The sequence below is a fragment of the Melanostigma gelatinosum genome (assembly GCF_949748355.1).
Source record: "Melanostigma gelatinosum genome assembly, chromosome: 4".
NCBI classification, from domain to species: Eukaryota; Metazoa; Chordata; class Actinopteri; order Perciformes; family Zoarcidae; genus Melanostigma; species Melanostigma gelatinosum.
In genome coordinates, this window is record NC_136637.1 from 13,050,254 (window position 1) to 13,071,088 (window position 20,835).

At 41.7% G+C, this 20,835-nt stretch overlaps 1 protein-coding gene across 1 annotated transcript in view; it reads left to right on the top strand.

Moving 5' to 3' along the window:
- The first annotated feature begins 368 nt into the window (after positions 1-368).
- Positions 369-20,835, top strand: part of LOC306776484 (anosmin-1-like) — a 37,002-nt gene continuing 16,535 nt past the window's right edge. The window contains 3 exon segments of the mRNA XM_079267193.1: positions 369-607; positions 9,848-9,895; positions 20,557-20,619. Coding sequence (XP_079123319.1) covers positions 431-607; positions 9,848-9,895; positions 20,557-20,619 — 288 coding nt within the window. The 5' untranslated portion in view covers positions 369-430.

Consider the following 20,835-nt stretch of genomic DNA (forward strand, 5'->3'; position numbering starts at 1 on the left):
GATGATGGTCGATTGCATAAGCACCAATAATGCATTAGAAAATAAACATGAGAAGGAAGGTGAGAGAGGTGAAAGTGAATCTGATGATGATGATCATGGTATGAGCTGCATTTATGGGAGTGATAGTTTGAGGGATGATGATGATGATAATTGATAGACTAATTGGAGGAAGTGAATAAAATCGAAGAGGCTGTGAGGATGAGGATGATGATAAGGATATACTGAAGTTAAAAAGCCCCCATTATAACTCCGCGTGGTGGGAGTGTCCGCGAGGAGAGCCGCTCCACTAACTGCTCGCGCGCGCAGACAGGAGCAGCGCTCAGATGTTTTCATTCTGAACGTAAAGGGTCGCGAGAGCAGGACGTTGACGAGCCGCGGACACGAGGAAGAAAAGTCTGCCGTGTAAATTTGTAAAATCTCTTTCGGTGTCATGTCAGTTTGTCGGGCCGCTTTTGTGCTCCTGTGCGCGGTGCTGGCGGTGACTCGTGCCCGCAGGAGTTCACCGGAGCAAGAGGACGATCAGGAGAAAATCGGCAGCGCAAGATGCACGTCCAGGTGCCTCACTCTGCACATGACTCAGCTAACGACTGCCTTCAGACACCTCCAGGTACCTACGACCACGTTGTCCCTTATTTAAAGAGTGTTAACCGAGCCTCAGGTCAGATATGACCTGCAGTCAGCGGTCGACAGGATCACCTGTGTATCTACAAATAATACGAGAAGTCATAAAATATAAGACAGAGAGCCGTGACTGAGGATTGTAATGCCATTTACCACTAAAACAACCCTCTCATCACGTTAGTTGGAAAGTTACTCTCTAAAGTGAGTAAACTGTTTGGCTGCATTTGTTTTATTTGTTTCTTCAGGTGCATTACTGATATTTTTACCACTTTATCCATCACTGCATGTGTTGTTGACAACACACTATTTGCTGCATCTCTCTCAGTATTATTCCATATAGCTCAGTGGGGTCAGTGTAACAGTGGGAACAGAAATTGGGGCAGGCATGAGCCTCCTGAATCAATCAGGTGCAGTGAAGTGTCAAATTAATAAGCACATCAGAAGGATTATAAATACTTTCTCACAATCCACTGACATGATGACCTCAGTGAAGCAGAAGCTACAGCGCATGGCTGTTCCCAGTGATGTATGTAGCCACAGACATGAAAATTAACTTTATCAAAACATGAATAATCATATTTCTTTGGTCTGATTGGTGTAAAGGCCACACTGATATTGCTACACCTCTGACCCATTATGTAGTCATTACAATTTTGTGGCTATCATCAAAATCTTTAAAAACAATTCCATCCAGAATGAATGGCCACTCAATGCCATATTGTGCAGATACAGTAAGAGCACAGTGGAGCACCATAACAAACGGCGGGATCGCACCTAAAACAATGTTTCCAACATGGTTTTCAGCAGGAACATTTGAACAAATGTTTTGATGTTGCTCAGATTGAAGTTGCCCTGTGTTGGTACTCAGAAGGGCCAAAGGTACACTGAAAAAAATGTAGCTTACTGGTTTATAGTAGTTGACAAAATTGCTCATCCCAGTGAAGTCGCTGGCCCGTGTTCTGTGGCCTTTGTAGTGAGGAATGTGATTAACGGGGACATTAGGACGTTACCAAGTTCGAAAAGCCACTTATCGTTAACGGCTTCAGCATGTGCATGCTGTGTAGTGGGTGGGGAAGTCACTAACCACAGAGTTCAGCCCCAGTGGCTTTGAGGTGTGTAGAAGAAATTGTGTGTGCGTGTGTATATATATGTTCATGTATAAAACAAAAGTTTGGTCTGCTCCGTGTCCATCCAGAATAGACTCCCGGCACCTGTGCATTGGGTAATGAGGGTGGCCCCTGGATGACTCTCGCAGTGGTGTGTGTGTGTGTGTGTGTGTGCGTGTGTGTGTGTGTGTGTGTGTGTGTGGTGGGGTTTCTGGAATGGAGGTGTGACAAAGGGAACATTTGGTTTAAACTTTATGAAGTGCAATGAAGTAGTCAGATGTTGAGCATCAAAACGACAGCGATGGAAGTGAAACCAACTGACTGGGAGGTAGCAAACAGGCCAGATATTCACTTTCTACCTGGGTTTCATATGCAATGAAGTTGTAGAATATTGCAATAAGGATATTACTTACTCAATTCTTGCATCCACCGTCACATTCACAGCTGCGGACACCACGGACAAGTAGTATTTATTTTTATACTACTGTCTGGAGTCTGCTTGGAGAATGTGTTCAAACTCCAGACAATTTGCATGCATATGCCTCTGATGACAAAACGTGCATCCCGTGGACCCTAGCTTACTCGCAGATGCGGAGAATAATTTCAGCTTCTGTCTCTCACTCAACCCCACACTCGCTACGCACATAACATCTGTCCTCATTCTCAACCTGATGAATGTTTTTTTGCGTTGTTTTAGGATTCACCCCCATTTAATTTATGAAGTAAACGACACTGCCTGTGTCTGTCATGGCGCATGTCAGACAAAATACAATGATACTATATTAAAAGTAAAAAAATGCGGTCTTTCGCAGCCTGTTTATCATGCAAGTTGACATCACAATGACGATAAAAAACAATATGTTGTGGAACTCTTTCGTTTCTTGTCTGAAGAACATATCACACTGTCACACTCTTAGCATTAGTTGACTTGATTTTCTGACTTTCTGTATGCTGATATCTGTGAACGAATAATTATCAATTTACACGTGAACATGAAAATATACACAAGCCCAGATAGGACAGAAACATTTCGTCATCCCATTTTGTTTGGTGTAGCCTTTAGGGTCCGTTTTAATCACTTTAGGAGGAAAACTGGGTTATAAAGACTCAATGCTGCATGGAATGATTCCTTCAAATTAATCATTTTAACTTTTCGTCATTTAAATTAGCGTTGTGCAGTCGATTAGTTGACGATTACTACATTTTGAATGAACTTTTTTTGATCATCAAATAATTATTTGAGTAAGCAAAAATGACAACATTAGCTTTTTCAGCTTCTCCGATTTGAGGATTTCATCCGTTACTCTGTTTTTATATCATTGCAAAACTGATATCTTTGGATTTTGGATTATTAGTTGGACAAAACAAGGCATTTGAAGTCATCTCATTGGAATTAAATTGAATTGAGAAATGAAAAGTCAGATTCATCAATAAGGAAACTAAACATTAGCTGCAGCCCTAATTGAAATATGTATAAGAAAAATAACAGGACAGTGACGGTACAATGTTTAAATCCTGCGATTTAGAAACTCATACTGGGATATAAAGGGGCACTGAGAACTTTGTGTGTTTTATCAAATTAAAAAGAGCCTCTAAACTTTGAGCAAACAAGGAAACAAGTTTCCTCTGAGCCACATCCTGGGGAGCAGCATCACTCCCTGAACCTATTATAGGACAGTGTAGCAGAACACAGAGTGATTAATGTGTTTCATTCATTTAAAGTACATCACGTTTGAAAGCAACAGCTCCAGTAACTATAACACCAGTGACGGCAAATAGAGCTTTACTCATCCTACTCTGTCACCACACTCGGACACAAAGACACAAACACACACACATTGCTTCCTCTGGCTTCATGTGGCTGGACCCTGTGTTTATGGCTTTTTCTCTCTCAGTGTGTGTGTGTGTGTGTGTGTGTGTGTGTGTGTGTGTGGTGTGTGTGTGTGTGTGTGTGTGTGGCTAGTGTGTAGCCACAAGAATGTGAGTCACCACTTTTCTATTTACACCTCTCTTTCTGCTTCTTCTCTGGGTTTTCCACGACTTTCCCTTGTATGGTGTAATAGTGTAATTATAGCTCTTTGTGTGTGTGTGTGTGTGCGCACATGAGTATATATTTGCTGGTATGTTGTCATATTCCCAAATTCCTCCTTGATGTAAACTCCTAAAAATAACGAAAAACACTGCAGCCTCGCCTGCGGGGCTGGATCTTTTTTGCACATACGTCGTGGATCAGATTAGTTTGCGTGTCTTAAACACTCACAGGGCTGTGGTGCTGATGAGCTGGTTTGTGGTTCGAGCCAGGGGCTGAGGGCCAGTGTGAGGCTGAATGAACTGCCTGTGCATTTATGCTTATGTGTGTGTGTGTGTGTGTGTGTGTGTCCCAGCTGCTCTGCGGTAGGTAACTCTAATCTGCCCAGAGGTCGGTAAGCCAACCAGTCACGCTCTGAAAAAGACCAGAGACAACGGTCAGGTTGCACAGAGACAGACGGGGAGATAAAGTCAGGTAGACAGACGCGGTCAAGCACAAAGACAGACGGGGGGGTAGAAGACAGACAGACAGGTGTAACAAACACACACGTAGACGGATAACCTGACAAACTAATACGCTGGGTTAAAAAGTGGACTGACATGCAGGCAGACAGGTAAGCAGAGAGACAGGCAGAGGGGTGGGTGACGGCAGGAGACAAAAGGCTTGTTTGATTCACCTCAGAGATAAAGCATCTGCCTCTTTCTGCGGCTTTGGGACTGCCCTGTCATTTGATAAGCAGAAGCAAGGGTTAGATGGTGATAAAATTGTGGCATTGTAGGAGTGACTCCCACCTGAAACCAGGACATTCCAAGTCAGTAAATTACAGCTGGAATGGCATTGCATTGAGCGGCATGGCTTTGATAAAAAGAGATGGACAAGACGACTGTTTTACCACATAAAAACCTTGACGGCATATTATATCTGATACTTGAGCAATTAAATACATTGTTCATCACTCCCATATCTGCAGCCCGAATATGAAGCTACCGCCGCCGGGCCGGTTAACTGACCCTCCTCACATATGGACGCTGGGTCATGGTTTGGGTTAAAATAAGTATGTTTGTTGGGTAACTTCAGTTATGTAGCCCCTGTTACGTACGTGAAGGAAGTTTTTTACTTGACATACTTGTGTCGACTTTTGGTTTCCCGCCGACACAAACGGTGGTCTTCTGGGTGAAAGTCGTGTGTTTGTATGACCCTTCCATCTCTCACAGAGTTGCTCCTTATACTACGTCACCTGTCTAATAGTACTGCAGATGGCTTTCCATCGTCAGACTGTTACTTGGTCTGGACCAGTAACTTCCTGATGTCTCTACTGGTCGCAAGGTAACAGTCTTTTTGCTAAGCTAAGTTAGCTGGCTTCTGGCGACAGCGTCATAATTAGCATAAAGATATGTGAGTGGGAGAAATCTTCTCATATAACTCGCGGCAAGAAAGCAAATAAGCTTATTTCTAAAAACATTGAACTTTTTCTTCTAACTTCTTGATCATTTTGAGTATTTTGTTGATCGACGGTGTTTCACCATCGCTGCCGTTGGAAGTGACCCGAAACAGAAAGACAGATGCCGTAATTGTCGGATGAGGCAAAGTTCAGGACCGTGTAACAACCACTTTGTTGTGACTCTTGTTTACAGGATGTGGGGCACCACAAACACTAACGTTGACACACTTGCACAGAAACACACACACCACACACACACACACACACGGGCGTGTGCACGCACGTAAGCTAATTAGGGGCTTCTGTCGGGAATTCGAAGACCTCAACATGGGCTTTTTTGGAAGAACTTCATATTCTGTTTCGTGGAAGTTAGTCATGATGCACTCACCGCTCGCACTCGCACAAACAACGCGTACAACACACACGACACACACAACGTAGCTGTGATTGCTTCTGGGTCATCTGGGTGTGATTAGCAGAGTTAATGCCTCGTGTTAAATAGACTTTCTGCTGCGCCTGACCACAACACACATAATATGTACACACACTCTGCCTTTGTTTCTCTCACACACACACACACACACACACACACACGCACACTCACTTTTTATCGCTGCATCTGGTCGAAAGTGTGATTTATATCTCACTCTCTTTCAAACACTGAAGGGTGTGTGCAGCTGTGCGCGTGCATGTTGACCGTGCACATGTTTCTGTCCGTGTGTGTTTGCGTCCAGTAATATCAGGTCATTCTTCAGCAATGATCACCGTGGAGGCAGCAGTCATCAGAGCCATGTGGGAGTCCTTTGGTGCAAGTGTTTCTTCCTCCGCGGATCGGTTCTGGTTCCGACGTGTCTCTTGTGTCTCAGGCTCGGACACATTTCTCAGGATGGAAAATAAGTTTTAAGGCCTTGAGTTTTTAGTGTTTTAGTGTGGAAATCAATCATAAAAATGAAATAAGGATTTTTGCACATTTTCGTTCTAAGTCATATCATAGATCATGAACTGTGTAGGAGTGAAATTCTCTTGATATTTTTCATGCAAGGCTTCTTGTGAGCATCAGTGCTTTTTTGGTGCATGCACCATAAACTGCACACAAGCTTTTGGATCAAAACGTTTTGTTGGTTTTTATATCAATTTTAATATTTTTAAATACAGAATTGTACTTTTTTTGTAATTAAACACCTCACATACAACTTCATCCACAACCAGAAATATAGTGCCACATAAATGCACATATCCATTTTAAAATGTTCTTCCACTGTGGATGAAAGTACAATTATATTTTTTTTAAGTTGGCTGCCTAATAATACAATAACTCCAGCCAGATGAAGAGAGTTCAGCGAAATTTATTGCGTCCTGTTTCACAACGAGTATCCGCCGCTCCTTTCTGCTCCTATTAACTAATATTTCTTTTGTCCGTCTCCCTCTGCTTTCCTCCCTCTCTCCCATTTCCTCTGTCTCCCACATCCAACTTCTCTTCTCTTCTCCCAGTCACCTTCATCTGATCCTCCCTTTTTCCCTCCCAACTTTGTCTCAACTTTTCCTCAACATGTGCAGCTGTTTTGCCGCAGACACACACACACACACACACGCACACACACACACACACACACACACACACACACACACACACACTGAGACCCCACAAAACTCAACTCTGACCACCGTTTAATAGCCATACGGCGCACAGGCCCATCAAAAGGGCCTTGATTGGCTCTGACAGCAAATATGTCCCATGAAATTGACTTGGGATCAGTGTGCGTATGTGTACGTGCACTAATGTGTGTGTTGCAGAGGGTTCTGAAGCGGAGTGACAGAAACAGGGGGATGTTATGGCGGGGAAGACAGAAAAAGAAAGAGAGCGTGAAAAAGATTAAGATAGTGGATGAAGATGTGAGGCCAGCAGTGGGGAAAGCAGCTTTCTATCTCCAAAGTGAAAATCTGGAGATGTTTAGCTGTCCTCAGTTCTTTGAGTGGAGCATCTACATTATGGCATTGCCATCATTCTCAAGTCCTCTCCTGTCATTTTTTTTTTTGGAGACGTTCGCAGCAATGTGGAGATGATGAGGTCGAGGAGTAGGAGGGTAAAACAATAAAGACACAAAGAATGACAGAGTGCTCTTCTGTGGCTGCTTTTTCTCCACCATCAATGGTTCAATTTACCATCCTTATGCTGGAAGACAAAATAGTTCAAGCCACCTTGATCGAGCATACAGGAGCAGGAGAGAGCAGAGCAATACTGCAAATTTATATCACAATATTTATGTCTAATTTATATTAGAACATTAGTTAACATTTGTGTTTTTGATTGTCTTCAGGTGGGCAGAGGAAGGAGGAAGGTGTTTCTCTGTAGCGATACCATGACAGCCTGTGTTTCTGCTCTATTCCTCTTTCCATCCTTCCCTCCCCACAGACGTGTTCCTATATTCATCAGAGATTTAAACATTACTTTCACGCTCTTCTGCTTTCTTCTTCTCCCTTATCCGAGGAGGCTTGTTAGGCAGCAGTCCCAGCATTATCCCTTTTTAACAGATTATTGTTAAGCCGAGGGTTTTAAAGGCATACTAGCATTGAAGGCATTCATGTTCAAGCGTTTTTAAACTCAGAGTAAAATTGATGTGATCTTTGTTCAGAATTTGATCCTGATTACGGTTGCAGTCCTGATGTCTCCTCTCTGAAAACTAACCACCTCAACAATGTATCACTCTTGGTTCAGACTGTTTACCATGTGTCTCGGGAACATCACCAAGGTCCTCATCTTATCTTAACCTCGAGACACTCAGAGCCTCCTCACATAAGGCATGCCAAGTGGGATGGACTCTGAAGCCTCCCAAAATACCAAACCATGACAATGAACCAATTATTCCCTTCTTCATGTCTAAGACATTTCTTTCACGACAGAACGTCCCAGCCTTAATCTTATCTTTAAGTGAGACTTCAGTAAAAATCCTCGGCTGTCCTAGTGACGGTGAATTCTTTAAGCTGTTTCATGCAGCATCTTCACAGGGCTTATAAGGGGAATACGTCCTCATCTTCATACATCAAAGTCCATTTAGCTCCTTCAGCTGTTATTTCACCAAAATAGTCAGTATGCATCGAATGGTACGAGTGAATGAGTCAAATCAGCATCTTTTGTTTGTACCGTTAAAGCCCTTAACCCCTAATCTCTAACCCTTAACCTCTGCACTGTTACCACAACTCTAACCCCTTAACCCTCATCATACCAGCAGCACAAAGGCTACTGAAAAGAGGAGAAGCCCTGAAAGGTGTGTGTGTGTGTGTGGAAAGAGATGAGCTTGGTTCAGGCTAAATACAGCCAACTCAGGAGAGGCTTTAGGAGTCGTTAAGAGGACTTATCCCCCCCCCCCCCCACACACACACACACACACTCCCTGGAGGCACACACACACATGACAACAGACAGATACACAACTGCGCACACACCAGTAATGGTTGTTTTGATGTTGGATGATGGCATCGTGATTGTGCTGAGGATGACAAAGCAAAGAGCAGCCGTTCTGCCACACTGACTGACTTTCTTAAAAACAGCTGACAAGGTTTTCAGTTTGCATTCAGTAAAAAGTGTTGAAAGTGAATAAGGTAAAGATACTGTAACATCCAAACTGTGAAACCAACAGGGTTTATGGGAAGCTTAAGTGATTAATTACCGGTAATAAATGAATTAGTGGACCGAGAGATAATAAATCATAAAACATTTTGATAATTGGTTGTTTAAGTCATTTATAAAGTCAAAACACTGAACATTATTTCGTCAAAGTATTGTTGTGCTTTACTCTGTTTTATGTCATTGTGAATTGAACATGTTTAATTTCTATACTTTTATTTCAACAAAACAAGCAAATTGAAGATGTCTCTTTGAAGCATAATTGTCGGATATAGGATAAACTGTTTTTGGATTCACCAAATATAATCAATGGATTAATTGATAATTAAAATAATCATAAGTTAACACAACTTACAACAGAAGCTAGGAGTTATCTTGACCGTGGTATTATTTGTTTATGGAAATTGTAATAAGAGAATCATAATTTCACAATGATGTCATTTTGCAAAGAAAATACTTCACACATGCTTCTTTGTGCAACACCTTGCAGGTCTGTGTGGTCTTGTGCATTCAATATCAAGTCTGGATACGTTTCTTTTAAGCTGTTTTATGTGGATTGAAGACGCATTTGTTTGAGAAGTGGGAGGGACTTGAGGACGAGGGGTTGTATTTCTGTCCCTGTGGTCATGAGATGACGTCTCCCTTTGTCACGGTGGTTATAGCAGCCATGTTTACTGGTGGTCTTGACTCACTTAGCAGTAACTGTACACACACACAAACATACATCTCACCAATTGACGCAGCCTCTGTCTGGTTCAGCGACCCAGTGTTTTGAGTCATTTTGCACCCCGAGGATAATTATGTAAATAAGAGAAAGGTTGAGAGTGTGTCTGTCAGGTTTGCTCCGGTTATGCAGACCTTTTTACTAACAATATTTAGCTTTCTGTCTCCTTGTATGTTCGACAGAGGGCTCACACGAATGGGTCAAATGTGGGCAGAATGTGTCAAACACAGGATTTGTCTGTGAAAGGTTTATTTCACTCTCTGTGTTTGTCTTAATCCTCATCCTCTCCGTGTCTTTACAGAGTGACCAAGTTCTGGTTTGGTGTGAAAACCACAGACGCTGCGCCCAGGTAAATACTCACACACACACACACACAAACTTGTACGGCTTTACTTCTAAAGATATTTTACTGACTTGCATTCAATTCCCTGAAGGCTTACTCAGAAATGAATCACTCTGTGCCTAACCCCAACCATAACCCTGTTCTTAAACCAGTCATTTACCCTAAAACACAGTCTTCGATGTTGGATATATATATATCGATATATATATATCGATATATATATATATATAGATATATAAGCATCATGTCTCAACTGTACCAGGGCCATGGAAACTATATGCGTCTGACTGGCTGGCACCTACCTCAAACTAATATCTGTTTAACTGTTTAAATCAACATGCAAGCTACATTCAGATGCACATAATCATGGCAACAGCAGTATGTTTGCTTTGTGCTACATTACCATCTAACTGTCATCGGTGTAATGGTCCAAATCACGGGGACCGGTGTAGCGCTGTCTTCGACGAAAGGCATTCATAGTCAACTAATCGATTAGTTGATTGAATCGAATGATCTGTAAAACTCCAGTTTCTCTACGAAGAATCATGCAAAAGCACCACTTGTAAATCTTGTGTTTTAGAGCAAAGTGACGAGTTTGTCGACGAACCCACTAAAAGGGAGCAGCCCTGAAAAGACATTGATGATTTGAACCCATCTTGTATTTTTGGCTGTAGTAAGTGGCCATAATGCAAACACACAACGAGATAATCCAACAAACCTGACGCAACAACAGGACACGCAGAGGCAGAGTGTCGGTCTTCAACTCTGCCTCGAGAGGTAAAGAGACGGAGAGAGAGTCTTTCTTCTGCCTCCCGTATGTGTGGAATCTTAACTCCCCGTCTCCTGTAATAGCAAAGGTTGTGTTTTTAGTTAAAATAACGTCCTCCCCTATATCGCCATTATCCATCCACCCTGGAGCAAAACTTGGTGTGTGTGTGTGTGTGTGTTAATTCATTGTTTGATTCAAGAGGAGTTTCCATGCTGTGTATATTTAGCCAGTCCCTGCTGCAGGTCCAGCTTGTTCTGTTGCTGTTTTAGAGCGCTATCCACAGTTTTTGGATAAGACAGAAACGGAGTCTCCATATTAATTCAGACTGTTCCGAAACAGAAAAAGTGCTTCAGTATTGTAAAAAAAAAGAAGATTTTACACTAAATAATGTAAGTTCAGGAACTCTTCTATGGACTGAATGATGATGCTGTGTAATCAGCAGCCCAAAGAAATCTCTGTCCACCGTGAAGTTTTACTTACTGACCTTTACTTACTCAATATTAATGAGTTGTTGAAAGATTCTGTCTGGTTTCTTATTGATGTGTTTTCTGAACTCTCCGTTCAGGTTCAGACCTAAAAGCTTCATCACAGCTGAAAGCACACCTGAGTCATATTTTACTTCTTGTAACACTTCCAAGCATTTCTACAAATGCTCAGTTGGACAGAGAAAAAGAAAAGCAAGAAACAGACGTGAGAGCGAGCTTTTTTCTTTCTTTCTGTGCAGCGCGTACATCAGTCGTGTGTGTGTGTGTGGGTTGAGGTTAGTCGGGGTTAATATCAACAACAGTCCACAGCTTGCCCCCCATCCAAATCTCTCACCAAATCTCTCACCAACCGACCGTTTCAGTGGAGACCGCACTGAGCAAACTCACTGAGCAGACTTCAGCGATACCTAACCCCCGCGCTGCCTCAAACACAAACACACACCGCTCCTCTGACCTTACCCGAACGGATCTATATCCGTTCCTTCCTTCTCTCCCGTCCTTTGTTTCTGTTCCTGATATTTAGAGTTCAACAACAACACCGAGAGGATGAGAAAATATTTCCACCGTCCACATTTTATTACCTTGGCTTGGTGTGTTGCTGTTGTGCATGTGTGAATACCAGTGTGGCACTGTGCGGTAACCAACGTCCAACAACAGTCTCTGAAACCGGCCAGTGGGGGCTGCCGCTGTGTCGACCACAATTTTCCTCCCAGACAGGCTGATACTGCACAGACGTGCACAGTGTCTCTCCTTGCTTGTTTGAATTGCGGAGTTATTAATTCTTACCGTTTTTACAGTCTGTTGAAAGTGGACTCAGCCCAGTTGGTAATAGTCAGCAGAGCAGGCCAACAAAAATAAATTAGAAGAGAAAAGCAAGTGTCCCAGCCCTCAGACATGATGTCCTCAGATTAATCAAAGTAATGAATTATAAAGTGGAGAAAGTCCAACTCTGTTTCATGCAACAGGGAGATATTTAAGGCTTGCTATTTTATTTAAAATCATTATGGCCTTTGGGGGCATTATACAATGAGCACAGTCCACTGTGTTATTGTTTCATTAGGCTAACTAATATTCCTATGTTTCAATTATATTCTGGATTCTGCATTTGTTCAAGTAACAGTTTTGTTCTAAGAAGGTAAACTACAGATCCCAACAACAGCTTCTAATGAACTATAGAGAGAGACAATATTGTTTTTTGCCATTCGGTTGGTCCACCATCTTTGCTCTGGCCTGAAGCAGCTATTACAGATGTTCATGTTCTCCTCGGGACAGATTGTCATAACTTTGGTGATCTCCTGACTTTTTATCATCATCCATCATCAAGTCAAAATATATATTTGTTCAATTCTTGGACAAACTCCATGCATTAACAATGACCTTCACAATAATGCTGTCAACAACTATTCAAAATTTAAATGTATTTTAGAATTGTAAGAAAACAAACAGCCATCTGTATATGAAAATAAATATGCAATTTTTTAAATAAAAGTAGCACAACCACGGCTGTCTGCTTGGCGCACGCAGAATGCATTGAATGATGGGTGAGTAGCACTTGCTGTCTTTGAAGGTTTTTAAACAATTTAAATAGAAAACACACGTTTCATATTGTGAGACTTACTGGAAATTACATACAATATTTAGAAACGTCAACAACAAGAAACGTTCAGCTCCCTCCGGCCATGGCTGCCACCTTATTTAGCTTTTTGTAGTGAAATGAGGAGGCATCATATAGATAAGTATAGAGTCTCGGTAAACAACGCAGTACTTTTTATTACCTCGATTTTTAGAAATAAACAGAAGCCAACATGATCAAATGTTAAATGTTGTCCAACTGCAAGCAGCCAGAAAAGAGCTTTACCTGTATTAAACATCGTCTAAGACTGAACAAATTTAATTTTAAATTCAATAATTATCTGATTGTAACATAAACAAATCTGACCAGACATCTGGTTTCAGTCCTTGACAATTTCTGGTCCTACGGGCAGCATTAGTTGGTACTAACACACTGTTAAGGTGCAATACTCGGCCCTTGGCTGGACCATGCTCTCTGCAGGGAGACTGAGAGAACGAGAGGGTCAGAGGGTCAGAGGGGAGGAAGGAGTGACTCCGCTGGTCCTTAGCTGTGAATCTGTTGGAGGAAAAACACTCCTCTGAACAGTTTGAGTTTCAGACCTTTTCTCTGGGGGAGCTGCATTTTTCTTGTGTTTATAAACCCAGTTTAAGGGTTTTTAGTAATCAAATCTCACAAAATGTGACTTGGTCTCAACATGCATTCCATTGCAGGATCCCATAAAGCCTCTTGGCAGTGTGGCATACTCTATAACTTTTGACAGAGATTTTTACCGAATAATTTAGGGACTGGTATCACTTTTCCTCAACTCTATTGTGGGTCCTTACCCAGAATTGGAGCAGTACTGAAAGAGGTTGTCTCACTGCGTTTTTAGTTAATCCGCTCACTGCACGCACACACACACACACACACACACACACGCACACACACAAAAATGACACAAAGTTGTTTTTTTTATATGTTATTATTTTTAGAAATGTCATGGCCTTTTCTTTAAGTAACTTTAATCTCAGAATGTACAGGGGAGAGTTAAGTAGATCTGCAGGACATGTAGTACATTCTCCGTTATACGTGAAGAATGTTAAAGAATAAAATAAGGCTACTCTCAGGCTACAGCACAAATAGGATGCGATAGGAAAAAGAGATGAAGGTAAGCATGCTTCCATTGACTGTGGTGCTTTATCTGTTCCTTTGTTACATAAGGGTCCGGAGTCTCTCGATTGAAGACGCACAAACACACACCAGGCAGATGTTGCCCCAACACATATGGTTTGTGTCACATCATGAGTGGAAACACACATGGGAGTTCACTAAAACTGAACTACAGCCCTCACTCAATTCCTCAATCTGTCCATCTCTCGCTCTCTCTCTCTCTCTTATTTCTTTCTTTCTTTCTTACACACATGCAAAGTAGACAGACTAATGTGTACCAGGTGTGTGTGAGGCAGCGGGACGTCCACTAACAAAGAGGTCTGATGCAGAACAAAGAACAGAGCTATCAAGTCACTGTTGCTTTCTCTCTTATCATCTCTTCATTGTTCATTCCTCATGTGAGGCCAAAATCTGTGAAGAAAACCTTCAGCTGTAAAGCTTTGTCTTTGGGGCTCGGTTCCACCTTCAACACAACAGTCGCCATCACTACTGCAGTCAGTGTGCACCAGTCCACCTTTGAACACATGCTCCATCATACCCTCACTTATGAACAAGATGTTAGAACTGTGGGGGCTGTTCTTTGTTTACTGGCACACCTGAAGGGGCTGACTCTCGCCTCAATTGCGTCTCACTCAGCTGCAAATCAAGTGTTGGCTTAAAATGAAATCGAGCGCAACGTTCTTATCGAAAGACAGGAGGAAATGATAGAAGAGGAAAATGTTGGAAAAGCAGTCATCCCTGTGTGCCAGGCCAAAGCACTCTCCTCCACAGATTTTAAAGTACAACTCAACCCAGCTGCAAACAACAGATTCTCCGTACAGCTGCAAACAACAGCTTGTTAGCCTGTTTAAGCTTGCGACTGCCTTTCTTTCTTCTCCTTTTCCCACAATCATTTCCTTTCCCTCTGCTGTGCAGGCCTGTCCAGTAGTTTGATAAGATGTCTGGTTGAGATATGTTACATTTACTTGGACATAAGTTGGACAGTTTCGTCAAAATATTGTTAGAAATGCCAGCTCATGCTCGCAGGGCATTGAGGGTTTTCAAATCTGCCCCTGATTGATTCTGTGTTTGGATTTTTGCCTTTTTAGAAAGTTAACTAACCAGCTGATCTTCCAGTTTAAAACCATTGTGCGTTCTTAACAATGAACCTTATGTAGGTGAAGTGTTTTGACCGCCACCTGCACCAGCACATCCATTTCTTTATTGTCCATACTTCAGGATTTTGTCTGAGGTTATTGTGGGCTCATGTGCTTTGAGACGTGAGGAAGTTAACCACCAAACTATCTCGAAGCATCTGTCTTTTTGACTGTCCTCCTTCCTCTGTTTTCTTTCCTCTCCTCCCGCAAGCTGCCGACTTAAGTTAGCTCCGGTTGTTGTACATGTTTTTCTAAAGGTCTGGCAAAAGTCGAACATGCTTTTTAGAGGGATTTGTGGAATTTGTTCCGCTACTTTTCGCTTACGTTCCACACAGCCTGACGTGTGTGTGTGTGAGTGTGTATGCATCTCTGTGTGTGTGTGCATATGCAAAATATAAAACAAACATGCTTGTGCTTGTTTATCATATAAGTGCAGTTATAAAAGTCTATAAAAATGTGCTTAGTGGGAATAGAATATATTAATATTTTAATATTGAGGGAGAAAAACTATTATAATGTAGATTCTTTAATTAGGTTTGTACAGAGTAAGACACTTTATTTAGAAAGTATTTAGAAACGCGTAGTTTAAGTCAGCTTTTCTCAAAATCACTTTTGACATTCTATACGACAAAAAAAATTGCAATTATATATTCTAGCAGAATTAGTCACAGACTATTAGCATAGCTACAATTATTGTTTCCATACAGTTACACTCCTGTCAGTTTGTTGTTTGGGGTGCTCCTCTACTTCTCTCACTACAACTTTAACCTCAAATCGATGTGACATCAGTGAGTCTGCATCAACCACTAAACTGCATGTTTGCCACCAGGTCAGATTTCGCAGGAAATCTGCTGAATTGCTTTGCAGGAGAGAATGAGGATGCTATTCTTCACTTCAAACGGAGCGGTCACGTTCTCAAAACCGCTGCTGGGGGAAGATGAGAAAAGCTGATGGAAAATCACTTTCAAGTTAATTCTGTGTGTTTAAGATGGCGAATAAAAGAATAGTTTATAGAGGAAGAAACATCAAACAAGCTTTTGTTGTAAGCAATCAGATTTATCTGAAATGTGGTTCTCAACTAATGAGAGATACTTGGTAATTGGAGGCGACCTCCATTTCTGAAATGTGAAGCTTATAAGGAAGTGCCTTAAACTGGCATTATTTCTACTGGCCAGCAGGGGGCTCTGGTTGCAAAAGGAAGTCTGATTGTATGGTAGTCTATGAGAAAATGACCCTATTTCTCACTTGATTTATTACCTCAGTAAGCATTGTAAACATGAGTTTATGGTCTTAATCGCTAGTTTCAAGTCGTCTTCAATAAAGCCTGATGTTTATGGAGTAAATGATGGTCCCATTTAGAGTAAAGTAGATGATAAAGCAGGGTACCGTAGGGCACGGCCACCTTGTGATTGACAGTTTGCTACCACAACGTTGTCCGGTCTTAGAGTTGTGTGTGTTTTTCGGCTTAGAACTTAAACCCTTCCACAGAGTGTATTCAATTCATGAAAAACTGTTGGTCCCCGAAAAATGTCTTGTTGTGTATAGCCAACAATTAACTTTTGAGAACTGTGACTTCTTTTGTTAAAAAGATAGCTGGTTAATGTTTGTCAAATTAAGGTATTGATATTGATAACAATGATATTGGCACTGGTGTTTTGCACCAAAACTAATACGATAAAAACGATACCCAATACTAAATGCTACCTACATGTACCGTATGTTAGAGAATATAAAATAGACTCTGAACAACTGATGAGAAGCTGAACACATGAATGAACATACATAGTTTTTCACATTGCACCCACTGAACGAACCGGTGACTGTATATGCAGGGTGAGCACATCTGGTGTGTGGCTGTCTTTCTTTGTCTCGCTCTCTTTCTCGCTCCCTTTTCTCTGGACCTGTTTCACTATTTGTCTTTCATCTCTTCTCTCCTTTTCAACTGACACTCACTTCTCTCCCCCCTCCATCCACTCTGAAACCATATCTCTCCTCCCCTCCCTCGCCCATTTCCTCTCCTCCCTCTACGCTGAGTGTGGCTGTCATCCCTCTATCGTGGCAGGTGAGGCCATAAAACAGCAGGGGAGGCCAGAGGACGGGCGAGAGACGAGGTGTGTGTGAGTGTGTGAGTGATTGATTAATTATTATACAGATATCTGAGGAGCTCCAATGCAAACTGTGCACACAAACAGACGCGTACGCGGCCATTAATCTCTGCTCTGTTGCTACAGTGTGTTGGTGTGTTGAGCAGTAACATCTCTGACCTCTGACCTCTGCTGTGTCTACCGTTCTCTCTCTCTCACACACATAACTCATCATGTCGCCTTCAAGGCCAAAAGTCTCTCAGCTCCTCTTACATACAGAAAGTGCATGTGCTTTTCAGGGATTTACAACATCCAAGTGATATTTGAGAGAATAAGGTGTCCACCACTAACATACCACGAGTGTTTTCACCTTCAATCCATTTGCTTTGACTCTCCCTTTCCCTCCTCTCTCGCTGTTCTCTCCCTATTGAATGTATATCCTGTTGTAAAAATAATAAATACTTACATTTATTACCGTACTTTACATGTAAATGGTTTGCATTGAATAGGCTGTATTGGCATTCGTAAAAGAAGGGATTATTGGTATTACTAGCAAAATATACGTTAAATATCAAACACTAAATTCATGATGCAGAATAACTGAATATATTATTGGATTACAAATACTACTACCTACATATGGAGTAAAAAGTCCAGCATTTCTATTTGAATTATGGTGAGGAAAAATAATAAAGTAGCATTAAATGGAATTTACTTCAGAACAGTACTTTAGTAGTACTTATTTACTTTCAACCACTGTACAGTACAACAAATCTTTATTCTAAACTTTGGTGGAAATTTGTCTTAACTTCAACCACAATTAGTTCCTAAAAGTAAACAGAGAGCCATTTAAGACAACAAGTAAAATGTTAAACATTCACTTCATCAAGACAGATAACATGCAGAGCAGAAGGAGGACGGGAGGAGAGGTGTTGAGGTGAGGCAAGGAAGGAGGGAGAGAAAGACTGCACGGAGATGAGGTCAAGGAGAAGAAGAGGAGTGATAATGTGAAGACAGGAGACAAAAAGAACAGAGGATTACAGAAAGGGAAGAGAGGAACAGGGGACAGTATGAAAAATGAAACATGTCTGTAACTGATCAAAGTGGCAGCAAAGGAGGAAAAGGGTAGAGTACAGAGTGGGCTGGGTTTGGATGCAACATAGAGTGGTGTTGGTTGTGCTGTGTGCATGTGTGTGTGTGTGTGTGTGTGTGTGTGTGAGGTGTTTTTAAGTAGATTTTGATAACCTGAGCAGCACGTGGTCGAGTGAAGAGACCCACGAGAGCTCCTTAAAGAAACACATCACACTACAGGATCTGGTTACAATACTGTCTGTCTGTCTGTCTGTGTGTGCGTGTGTGTGTGTGTGTGTGTGTTTCTTGTATTATCTCTCTGTCTCCTCATACCCAGACTCCTTGAAGAATGCATGGTTCAATTACAGAGGAAGAAAAGAAAAGTTAAAGTTGCAATGTGTGGCCAGAATTTTAGTTTGAAGAACTCTTTGTATTGTGTTGCAGAGATATCTTTTTGAATGAGCATGAATGAGCATGCTAACCAGTTAGCTCCGGTCCGTCCTGTCTTGTAATACCACTTGTACCTCGAGAGGCGATAGCAAGTCAAAGCGTCCAGTCTGCCCTCAGTCCAACATGAGAGAAGGAAGAAGCAGAGCTGCCCCGAGGGCTTGTCAATCACGAGTCTTTTTCTAAATCTGCCACTTTGGATTCAAATTCAACAAACCAACAATCAAAACATACACTGACTGTACAGACTCCAGTAAGTGGCACAGTAAACACAAGCACTAACTTATTACATCAATATTTTACAGAATACTAATTTATACTTAGCTTTTACAGTCAGCAGATTAATGCACATGTGCGTACACACAAAGTCTTATTAGAACAAGCATGAAGACGGAGGCAGTAAGCTGTACATTAGTCAGCAAACCAGCTATATTCATACAGTATTGTTTATATGTATCAGACAATATTCATAAGAAGGTGAGATAATGGGAACCACCAAGTTTAAGCGATACAGTCATGGAACATAGTGGACATACATATGGACAGCGGAGGTGTTTTAGTCATTGCTCTCCATATTTAGATTTTTATATTGTCGTTTTTGGAATCCATTGTTGCCTTCGTAATTCTAAGCTGACCTGTGGAGAATCAATCTACACACTTTTCACGACCACACTTCAAGCCTACAGAGTGTTTATTACTCAGTAGGGAGACTTCGGGGGTGGAGTATCACTTCACGCTAACCCAAACTTTTTCTTCCATGACTTGAATGAAATGAGCCGACTATACAACATTAAACAGCTTTCGTGCTTCATGCTGAGACTGCATTTTATGTCCTACAAGTTAAGAAACCAGCACATGTGGCTTCACTGTCTTTGGTTTGTTGATGCTAAATGACTCCCAGCAACAAGTTACTATGTAGTGTTTGTCCCTTATTTCAGACATAAAATGAGATATTACGTGGTTACAATGCAGTGCTCAAGTGGGATGATTACCCCAACAGTATCCAAAGCCATCATTCTGCAAATGGGTCCATTTGGAGAACATGTTTTCGTCCAACAGTAGCTATATTTGTGCCGTTTTTATGGCTTTTTGTTGATTCCGTTTGTTCCCCTGGAATCAGTGAGATGGAATAAATTGTAGAAATGATTGAAGCCAGGCACACTGGGGAGCTGAGGGAGACAGAGGGAGGGGGGGAGAGAGAGAGGGGGGGAGGAGGTTTGGGGTGAAACCGCAGTTTTTATATGTTGTCTGGATTTAATTTGGTAAGAGCCATCATTCACCAGTTCACTGAGGTGGCAAACCAGATGAGTGTGTGCATGTGTGCTGTAGGAGTGTGTGTTTCCTCTGTTCTTCTTCTTCTTATTCTTGTTCTACCGCTTTTCTTTGTTGTATTTCTTCAAACCTCAGCAACTTAAAGGAATAGACAATTTTGGAAATATGCTTATTTTCACTTTCTGGCATTGAGTTCGATCAATACCACTCTCATAAGTGCCCTTTAGATATAAGGCTTTAGTTAGTAGCTTGTTAGCTTAGCAAATAGGCTGGAAACGGGGGACAGAGCTCACCTAGCCTAATGACAAAATCTGTCTTTAGCTGCACCTCCATATGGGTCTGCGTATGTAACATTAGTGAGCTTTAGAGGTGCTGGAAGGTGGATTCGGTTTCCTTTGGACGGCGTCAGGCTAGCTGTTTCCAGTCTTTGTGCTAAGCTAACTGGCTGCAAGCTGTAACTATATATTGAACAGACAGACATGAGATCCTCTCAACTAGTTCACTCTTCATCAAGAAAGCAAATAAGTATCTTTTCCAAAAATGTTGAATTAATACTTTAAGATGCTGTTGATTTTCTCAATTTATCGTGTGTGATGAAACAAGTGTGGGTTGTGAAACCCTTACTTTATTGTGCCTTAAGCCTCATATTTTGTTTATTTCTATTTGTTTGTTTATGTGTAGTGCCTTCAGCCATGCAAAGAACTGTGGGAAACAAGGAAGGTGCTTTCTCCAAAGTCCTGTGAGGTAAGACAGAAAGTGTGTGTGTGTGTGTGTGTGTGTGTGTGTGTGTGTGTGTGTGTGTGTGTGTGTGTGTGTGTGTGTGTGTGTGTGTGTGTGTGTGTGTGTGAGAGGGAGAGAAAACCCTTGGTGGCTGTGTCACTCCTGCATCAGAAACTTGCTTTTGTTGGCACCATGAAGCTGTTTTCTGACTGTGAATTCCATGAATGAGCATTCCTGTGT